A 10,633-nucleotide genomic window follows, 5' to 3' on the forward strand; every position below is an offset into this window, starting at 1 on the left:
AAAAAAAATTTTTTTTCATAAATGAGACTCAAAATTCAGAATCTTGAGTTTTGTTTTTTTTTTTTTTTTGTCCTTTTTTTTGTGACCGGTAAGGGGATTGCAACCCTTAGTGTAGTGTCGCCCGCACCACGCTTAGCCAGTGGGCGCACTGGCCATCTCTATATAGGATCCGAACCCGCGGCGGGAGTGCCGCTGCGCTCCCAGCACTGCACTCTCCTGAGTGCGCCACGGGGTCGGCCCCAGAATCTTGAGTTTTGAAAATGACTAAACTTGTAAGATATATAATACAATCATTTGTGAAAGGAGGTCAACTAGTATAAATTAATGTACTTATAATAGGTAAATTATTATCAAGAATAAATTCCAAGTATGGCAGTATTGTAGGAAGAAGACATAAAAAATAGTTAATTTAAGGAGAAGAGATATTTGCAAGTTATCTATTTTTTTTTTTTCCTTTTTGTCTTTTTTTCGTGACCGGCAACGGATCGCAACCCTCGGTGTCGCGCCCGCACCTCGCTCAGCCAGTGAGCGGCCGGTCTGTATGTGGGATCTGAACCCTCGGCGGGAGCGCCGCCGCGCTCCCAGGCAGCGCACTGTAGCAGTGCGCCACTGGGCCAGCCCCCAAGTTATCTATTTTGCCAGCCAGGAATTTGTTTCTGTTAGAATACAAGTAATAGTAAATCTCAATGGAAATTAATTACATGATGAAGCTATTGAAATAATAACTGAAATTGTATTGGTATGCCTAAATTCTTAAACATTTATAGTATTTATCTTCAGTTTTAATGCTGTAATTATTTCATAGGCACATAGAATTTTTTTTTTTTTTTTTTGAGACCGGCCGCACCGGTCATCCCTATATAGGATCCGAACCTGCGGCAGGAGCGCTGCTGCACTCCCAGCGCCACCCTCCCAGCGCCGCACTCTCCCGAGTGCGCCACGGGCTCGGCCCGGCACATAGAATTTTAAGGTGGATTCTTAAAGAATATCAGCATATACAATAATATCATGTAGTACATGTAGTACACCTAAGCTTGATAGGCCCACATAGCTTCAAATCAAAGCCATTTACCACAGCTGTTCACTTTCACTCCCAGTCCCTCCGTTCCTCAACTCCCAGAGCCTAGACAAGAAAAAGTCTAACACAGGGTATACATAGCAGAGCCAAAGAGAGAGCGTCATTACCCCAAGTCCTTAGTTCTAAAACCAAGATTGTGAAGTGGCCTGGCTCTTATTTCTCCAGCCAAGTAGAAAGGAAAGATAAGAGGAGAGAACCACATCCACGTTCTGTGGCTTTTTAATACCCAAGAATCCTAATTGCTAGAAAGTGTGGCCTTATCAGAGCCATCAAATCTTATATGTCAAATAAGTACCTCACCTCTGATGTGATCCAAATGCTTTGATTTTGGCCCATCCTTGGGTAGATGTGAAGCTGGGGAAGCTTTAAGCTCCTCTTATAAGCTGTGAGAACCCAGGTCAGGATTGGGCCATTACCAAGATTGTTGAAGAACTACTTATAAACAGCCATAGCATATTTTAGATCTTCATCTTTATTATCATCCTGTCTCTGGTAGACTAACAATATAAACCTCCCTTACATCTTGTGGAGAATGACCCAGTTTGTTCCATGGCTAAAGGAAAACGATTTTTTCCATTGATAGGCTATTTGAAATTTAGGCTATGATATATTGTTTCTATACTCAAACACAAAGTTGTATTTATAGAATTTAAAACATGTTGAGACCAAATTAAGACTGTTTTCTTAATTTACATGCCTTGCATAAAGGAAAACAACACCAATATCAATTATACTGCTTCTAGCTTCACAGAGGACATGAATATTATAAGGGAGTAATGTACAACAGTTTAGATTACTTTGAATTTTATATGTATATCCTCTAACTATGTTTATATGTATACATACACACATATACAAATATATAATTTAGTTTAGGTTTAGAATGTGATTGGTATATATAAAATGAATGGTTTAATCTATAAATCAAAGGACAAAGTAGATGTCAGTTTTTACCTAAGCAGCACTGCCCTAAATTACTGAATAATAAGTAATCCACTGGCCTTGGTGAAAATGATTTAGCTTGTAAAAGAAAAAAGAAAATTCCATTGCCTTCATTAAAAATTTAAATTGTTTCCAAATGCATTAGAACCTTAGTTAACCAGTTTATTCCTCCTGGTTGATCTAAATAAGGTAGATATTCACATCATTGTCTGCCTTCTAGTGGAAGTAAAGTACAACACTTGGCTTGAAAAAAAAAAAAAAAAAGTGGCCTTTAATTTTCCCCAGTCATCATAGGGTATTAGGGATAGAAAGGACCACATCTTTCAAGACAATGCTTTTCTTCTTTGTACTAGTTAAAAGACCATTGTTTAACCTCCCTGACCCAATTTTTCTCATTTTAAAAATTCTTTTATAGAGAATGCAAATCTTAACCTAGCTCTCAAAGTATTCATTAGGATCAGATTTTGTATGGGTGGGTAGGTGTAAGTGTATATTTATGTGTGTGTGTGTGTGTGTGTATGTTTGTGTGAATGTGGATCAGAATATATATAAACCTAATATGTACTGTAAAAGGAGATCTATTTTGCCTTTGTCTTATTTTGCCTTCTCTGGATGTAGAAAAAAAACTAGTTTGTTGCTGTCACTAGACTATGAATTCTTTGAAGGACAAGGACTTTTTTTTTTTTTTTTTCTAAAAGGATGACCGGTAAGGGGATCTCAACCCTTGACTTGGTGTTGTCAGCACCACGCTCAGGCAGTGAGCAAACCGGCCATCCCTACATGGGATCCGAACCCGTGGCCTTGGTGTTATCAGCACCGCACTCTACCGAGTGAGCCACAGGCCGGCCCGAAGGACAAGGACTTTTGTCTTATTCATGAGTATATCCCTAGCAGCTAGCAGTAGTTCTTAGCTCATATTAGGTATTCCATAAGTCTTTGTTGACTTCAAGTCAATGAATGTGTCCAAGAGGTCTTCAGAAAGTTGTAGAAAGATTGTATTACCTTTTAATTCCATTTTTCCGTGAACTTTTTCAAGTACTCTTATACACAGTTGATCCTTGAACAACATGGGTTTGAACTGTGTAGGTCCACTTATTTGTGGAGTTTTTTCAACCAACCTTGAGTCTGAATACTGAATACAGTATTCAAGGGATGCAGAACCCACTTATACAGAGAGCTGACTTTTCATGTACATGGGTTCTGCAGGGCCAACTGTGTGACTTGAGTATCCCAGATTTTGGTATCCATGGGGAGTGTGGTGGGGGGGGTGTCTGGAACCAATCCCCCATGGATACCAAAGGACAACTGTATTAGAACTCTAAATATTATTGAAAAATACTAAAATTTTCTCTTAGCCACCTTTAGTCTAAATATAGTGCCTTTTTTTCATATGTTAGGATTTCTTTTCAAAGACATTTTTCCCATTTTGTTTTCTACAGCTATCTATGAAATAACTGAAATTTAATAATTTCTAAAAGACTGTGTATTTATTCCATAATATATTTAATATATTTCTACTTCAATATATTTACACTTCCCAGTGTTCTGTATTCCTTCCTCTAGTTCAGTGTTTCTAGCTGGTATCATTTTCCTTCAGTCTAAAGATTTTTAAGTATTATAGTACAGGTCTGCTAGCAGTGAATTCTTTCACCTTTCGTTTGTATGAAAACTTCTTTACATTCATTTTTGACAGATATTTTTGCTGGTGATGGAATTCTAGGTTGGCAGGTTTGGGGTTTTTTCTTTTCTTTCTTTAATAATGCCATTCCATTGTTTTTCTGATACCTATAATCAGCTGTCTTATTGTTGCTGCTTTGAAGGTAATTTGTCTTTTATTCTCTGGCAGCTTTTAAGATGTTCTCTTTGACTTTGGTTTTTTGTAGTTTGACTGTGACATGCCTAGTGTAGTTTTCTTTGTATGAGGGGACTTCAGAAAGTTCATGGGCCAGCCCGGTGGCGCACTGGAGAGTGCGCCGCTTGGGAGTGCGGCGGCGCTCCCGCCGAGGGTTCGGATCCCATGTGGAGACCGGTTCCCGCTCACTGGCTGAGCGCAGTGCGGGCACAACACCGAGGGTTGCGATCCCGTTGCTGGGCAGTAAAAAAGACAAAAAGGAAAAAAAAAAGAAAGAAAGTTCATAGACAAATGGAATTAAAAGATAAAAATAAGGAATATAAATTTTATTTCTCAGCATAAGCACCATCAAGTTCAAGACACTTTTGTAAGCAATGATACTAGTCATATTTAGTCCATCTCTAAAGAACTGAGGGTCCTGGGAATTTAACCATGTCAGTGCACTCTTTTTTTACATTAAGAACTAAAGAAAAATAGGTGCCCTTTAAACATTTTTTAAAATTAGGAAACAAAAAGAGGTCAGAAGGAGCCATATCAGGACTGTAAGGTGGACACCTAATGTTTCACATCAAAACTCTCACAACTGGGCCGGCCCGTGGCTCACTCGGGAGAGTGCGGTGCTGATAACACCAAGGCCACAGGTTCGGATCCCACATAGGGATGGCCGGTTAGCTCACTGGGTGAGCATGGTGCTGACAACACCAAGTCAAGGGTTAAGATCCCCTTACCGGTCATCTTTAAAAACAAACAAACAAAAAAAAATTAGGAAACAAAAAGAGGTCAGAAGGAGCCATATCAGGACTGTAAGGTGGACACCTAATGTTTCACATCAAAACTCTCACAACTGGGCCGGCCCGTGGCTCACTCGGGAGAGTGTGGTGCTGATAACACCAAGGCCACAGGTTCGGATCCCACATAGGGATGGCTGGTTCGCTCACTGGCTGAGTGTGGTGCTGACAACACCAAGACAAGGGTTAAGATCCCCTTACTGGTCATCTTTTTAAGAATATTAAAAAAAAAAAAAAAAACTCTCACAAAATTGCTCTTGTTTGATGAGAGGAATGAGCAGGAGCACTGTTGTGGAGGGCTCTCTGGTAAAGCTTTCCTGGAAATTTTTCTGCTAAAGCTTTGGCTAACTTTATCCACTCTCATAATAAGCAGATGTTATCATTCTTTGGCCCTCCAGAATGTCAAGAAGCAAAATGCCTCAAGCTTCCCCAAAACTGTTTCCAGTATCTTTCCTCTTGACTGATCCGTCTCTGCTTTCACTGGACTATGTTAGCCATGGTTTTGATTGTGCTTTTTCTTCAAGATCATACTGGTAAAACCATGTTTCATATCCTGTTACAGTCCTTCAAAGAAATGATTCAGGATCTTGATTCCACTTGTTTTAAATTTCCACTGAAAGCTCTGTTCTTGTTGAAAGCTGATCTGGGCACAACATTTTGGTACCCATTGAGCAAAAAGTTTGCTCCACTTTAATTTTTCAGTCAGAATTGTGTAAGCTGAGCCAGTTGAGATGTATGGTAGTGTTGGCTGTTGTTTCTGCTGTTAAACTGTCAGCCATCTTCAATTAGGGCACAAATAACATTAATGTTTTTCCTGGCAAATTGAGATGGATGGTCTGTCACTGCAGGCTTCCACCTTCCCCATTCTTCCACCCAAGCCTCACCATCAGTTTCATGTTTATTCTTGCTTCAGTTTTAGCAGAAATCATGTTGCTCTGATAGGGACTCTTTTCAAATTGATGTCATATATTTCTTAATGCCTCCAACTAGATCCTGTTTAGACACATTATAACAGGTTAGTATGAGTTTATTTTGGTGGAAAAAAAATTTGAAATCCATGCATAGTGTTTTCATAATATGCATTTTCCATGAATCTTTTGCAGACCTCTCATTTATTCTACCTATTTAGGGGTTTATTGAGCTTGTAATTGTGAGTTGATGCCTTTTATTAGTTTTGGAAAATTCTAGGCCATTATGTCTTCAAATATTGCTTCTGCTTTATTGAATCTTTCATCTTGGCTGTGTGACCATATGCCACATATCTCTTCCTCTCGGGATTTCTTAAAATTCCTTCTCTCTCATGTTTCAGTAGGATGTTTTTCTAATAATATTTCAGTTCACTATTTCTTCTGCTATATCCAGATTGCTGTTAAGTCCATCTTATGTCATCTTTTTTTTTTTCTTTTTCCTTTTTGTCTTTTTTCGTGTCCGGCAACGGATCGCAACCCTCAGTGTCGCGCCCGTACTGGACCGGGACCGGCAACGGGATCGCAACCCTCGGTGCTGCGCCCGCCCCTCGCTCAGCCAGTGAGCGGGAACCGGTCTGTATGTGGGATCCGAACCCTCGGCGGGAGCGCCACCGCGCTCCCAAGCGGCGCACTGTAGCAGTGCGCCACCGGGCCGGCCCGAAAGCCTGGATTTTTGCCCAAGGCTTCTCAACCTCTTAGGGGCTTGAACTCCAGCCTCGCTCCCCAACACTGTGTGTCTGATTAAATTTCAGCTCAGTTCTTGAATTTCCCAATTGCTATTTTCTGCTGGCCTCTTGGAGTCTCATCCTTTGCATGTACAACTTATAAGATAGCCAGTGACTTAAAAAGAATCTGTAGGCAGATTTTAGGGATTCTGTTTGGTCTGTTTTCCCTTGTCTCTGGAATTTTGCCTCTCAAGTCCCAGCCATTTTGGTAGCTCTAAATTCTAACTTCTATCTCTTCAGCATAGTCAAACAGTCATTGTATGGTTGGACTCAATTCCCCCATGCTGTCATATGGAAGATGGTCTTAGTAAAAGAGCCAAGCCTTGTAACCCCTCAAGTTATGCTTTTAATGCCTTTGAACAGTTGTTTCATAAATGTTACATAGCTGTTTTCTATGGAAAGATTAGTCTAGTACAAGCTGCTCTATCATGGCAGCACCCAGAAGTCCTGCTTCTAGGTTTTTGTTTTTATAAGCATTATTTGATAAACTTGAAATAATTGTTTTCTTTCTCTCTCCTTTTTTTTTTTAAATCTTTTTTCCTTCAGATTTTTGTATCTCTTAAGAGTTGTGTAACCCAGACTAAATATAAATATGCAGGACATTTTTCAGTACTGATGACCCATTTGTTATGTTAAGTATAAAAGTTTACTGAAAGTGTTATTTTCTAACCTATTGTTTTGTGTGAAATATATGCTCTAACATTATGAATGTTTGCAGGTCTCGACACAGACGATTTTCTTATAGCCAGTCTAAATCTCGTTCCAAATCACTACCAAGGCGGTCTACCTCAGCAAGGCAGTCAAGAACTCCAAGAAGGAATTCTGGATCTAGAGGACGGTCAAGGTCCAAGTCCTTACAAAAAAGATCCAAGTCAATAGGAAAATCACAATCAAGTTCACCTCAAAAGCAGACTAGCTCAGGAACAAAATCAAGATCACATGGAAGACATTCTGACTCCATAGCAAGATCCCCATGTAAATCTCCCAAAGGGTACACCAATTCTGAAACTAAAGCACAAACAGCAAAACATTCTCATTTTCGGTCACATTCCAGATCTCAGAGTTATCGTCATAAAAACAGTTGGTGAACAGCAACTGAAGAGCACTACATAGTCTTTAATATAAGTTATTAAACCTCTCATTATGTTAAATAAAAATTCTTCAAGGCTTACAGAAAATGTGAGTTGATATTAGTTACTTTGGGCATGTGTAAGAAAAAATAAAAGCTCTCTAGCTTTGGATTAATAAAGATTTGTCTCAATTTAAGGGCCCACACCACAAATTATGATGTATCATATGTCACCATTTTATGGACCATTTTTGTTTACATTGTGGCAGAAGGGTTATTTTCAAAGGAAATGGGTAAAATTGAACTAATTTAGAAAATTCTACTTGGATACTTTTACAAAAATATTTTTTACTTTAAAGCACTTTCATGTAAAAATTATGACTGTATAATTGCATAGGGCAGACTTAAACTGTTTGACACCTATGTCTCTTTTGTGTCTTATTTAAACTTGGGCCAATTCCTGGTTGATATTAGTTCATATTACAAAATTTGACATTCCAGAAAGTAGAATTTATATAGAGATCAAGTATTCAAAAGATGCATTCTCTCTTGAGCTCAAAGAAGGTTTTATTTTTATTGGATGGAACAATATAGGTAAGTTGACATGAAATTGTGTCCTGTACCATGTTCACTTCAGAAATGTCAAAACATTTTAGAAATATTGGATTTTGAAAGGTTTGAGACAACTTCTTTAAAAGTTATGGTGTGCAACACTCACAATCCAAAAATATTCTTATTAAGCCTTACATATTTGAACAGTGATACATTTTGTATAAAATCATATTTTATACCATTATTTCTACATACCTACTTTTCACCTGCTGTTTAATTTTTTTCCTTTTAGAGCTCTAAGCTCAAAACTTTAAACTATATAGAATGTCTTTATTAGTTTGAAATAGTGTTTAGTACTTTCTATTAAGACAAGACTGCATCTTTAAAACTTTGTAGTATTTGAATTTTACATTACATTGCCTTTCATTTTTTTAAACCATATAACTTTGTTGATATTTTTTGCTTTTGTAGTTATAGTTAAGAGATCCTTTTAAAATGTGTTTGTAGTTTATGTTTTTCACAGGGTTTTGGTAGTATTTGTGATAAAATGGTTTTGCATATAATTATTATGGGGGTTATATTTATAGAGCTCTACTTGTATACCTTGTTGAATTATTCTCTTGAGACTTAAAAGTTCTCAACCCATAGAGTTAATATTTGTATCCAGAGTGCTTAAGAAAAAAATCTGTCTTATCTTGTATTTTTAGTATATTGGAGCCAGTGTTGCTTCTATTTGTTTTGAATACAAATTCACTTTTCTTTGCATTTTAGACCCTATATGTAAGAAACAACTTTACAGAATAATTTGTATGCTGGTAATACTTGGACAAATACCATAAATTCATGTATATTGTACTTTCTGAATAGACTTTATTTAATCATAGCAAAATTTATTTCACAACTACAACTCTTTGAGGTGTTCAGTTATAATAAAATTTAGTTATAAAATTATGTGGCACTATTGAAAATTGAAAGAATAGTCTGAAGAATGAGTAAAACAAATATTAATAGTAATTTTTATATATTCTAAGTAAATATATAAGTCCATACACATACATGCAGTCATTTAAAGTAATAACTAGAAATTGATTATAATGTCATTACTCTGCATTCACAAATCATTATCTCTTTGTAAAAAGTTAATAAGGCAATATTTCTGAACATATTTAATCCTTTGACTTACCTCTGGCTTGGTTTTCTGTTGTAATCCCTAGGCTGCTTAGGAGGATATTATTTGGTTTGGTGGAAGAGCTGGAATGATAATAGTTCAAACTCTTTTGAGCATTTCCTATGTGCTTGCTCTATAAGTTTTATGTTATTCACTCATCTATTTAATAATCACAACAACCATATAAGGTAAATATCGTTGCAGATAAGGAAATATACAGAGAGGTTAAGTTACAAGGGCACAGAACCATTAAACTTGGGAGCTGGGGAGTGGCTGGGCTCCAGAGTCCTCTGCCTGATTATTATGCTGTGTCTTTTAGGAAGAGAAAAGTCTTTGACACATATATGCTTAACTGCGATAATGTGTAGAGGAAAGCAAGAGAATAAAAATAGGAAAAGAAATGACTGTAGGCTTTAGTGAAAATGGGTCCATTGACTCTTGGTGAAAATTGATTGGCTGGGTATCTTGGAAAATTGTCTGCTGGGAACATCTTTATTCTAGGGTTCACTCTTATCATAGAATTGTTTCTTGGACCATTTAATAGAGATTCTTAGGGTAAGAATGCCTATTGATAAATAAAGCAGGGGGCCGGCCTGTGGCTCACTCGGGAGCCAAGGCCATGTGTTCGGTTCACATATAGGGATGGCCGGTTAGCTCACTGGGTGAGCCTGGTGCTGACAACACCAAGTTAAGGGTTAAGATCCCCTTACCGGTCATCTTAAAAAAAAAAGATAAATAAAGCAAGTGTTTTGATTTCAGACATCTGTGATAAGTTCCTTAAAGAGACTATATTTAGGTACATCTCAGCTTTAGTGCAAGGGAACTACCATCATTTGTTCAGGATCATAGAAGACATGGTAAAATCAAAGAAAATGAAGGCCACTATAGCTGCTTGTTTCTCCCGTGAATAATGCACAAATAATATCTGCATAGCAGCTGATATTTTGCAGCTGCTAACAGGTAACAAGAGAATTTGCTGAAATATTTATTTGGAGTCTAGGAATTAATTTTAACCCACTGGAATAATTTATTTTTAAATGTAAATTAACTAATTTCAGGACTTTATTATTAGTAATGTTTACTTGAGGTGTAAGACACACTGTTGCATTACAAATAAAAAGGAATTGCTGCTTTTATTCTGATCCCATTGCCAGAGGCAAAATTGATTAAAGTTTAAAGAAAGTGGTATTTAGAAATGCTTTTATAATTTTTCTAAATTACATTAAAATTATAATTTCTTACTTAGATTTTAAAAATTAAATTTGTTTTCCAAACAGGGTGGTAGAATAGAGTATTTGTATAAATATATGCTATTTAATGTAGCATGGTCTGGTGCAAGGGTTCTTAACCTGGCATCATGCACCCAGAGCTTCAGGTCTAGGCCCTGTGAAATTAAATGCCAAACTATAATGTGTACCTTTCTCAAAGGAGATGTGGCTTACCAGATTTTCAAGTAAGTCTGTGACCCAAGAGTTAAAGGCCCACTGGTTC

The 10,633-nt window shown here is 37.3% G+C and overlaps 1 protein-coding gene across 3 annotated transcripts in view; it reads left to right on the plus strand.

Annotated features, from left to right (window-relative positions):
* SRSF12 (serine/arginine-rich splicing factor 12) overlaps positions 1 to 8,829 on the plus strand; it is a 12,530-nt gene extending 3,701 nt beyond the window's left edge. For all 3 annotated transcript variants that reach the window (XM_008581245.1, XM_008581242.1, XM_008581244.1), the window contains exon 4: positions 7,072 to 8,829. In XM_008581245.1, coding sequence (XP_008579467.1) covers positions 7,072 to 7,441 — 370 coding nt within the window. In that variant the 3' untranslated portion in view covers positions 7,442 to 8,829. The remainder of the gene's footprint in view (positions 1 to 7,071) is intronic.
* The last annotated feature ends 1,804 nt before the right edge of the window (positions 8,830 to 10,633 follow it).

The sequence above is a fragment of the Galeopterus variegatus genome, unplaced genomic scaffold (genome assembly GCF_000696425.1).
Source record: "Galeopterus variegatus unplaced genomic scaffold, G_variegatus-3.0.2 Scaffold2306, whole genome shotgun sequence".
Taxonomy (NCBI): domain Eukaryota; kingdom Metazoa; phylum Chordata; class Mammalia; order Dermoptera; family Cynocephalidae; genus Galeopterus; species Galeopterus variegatus.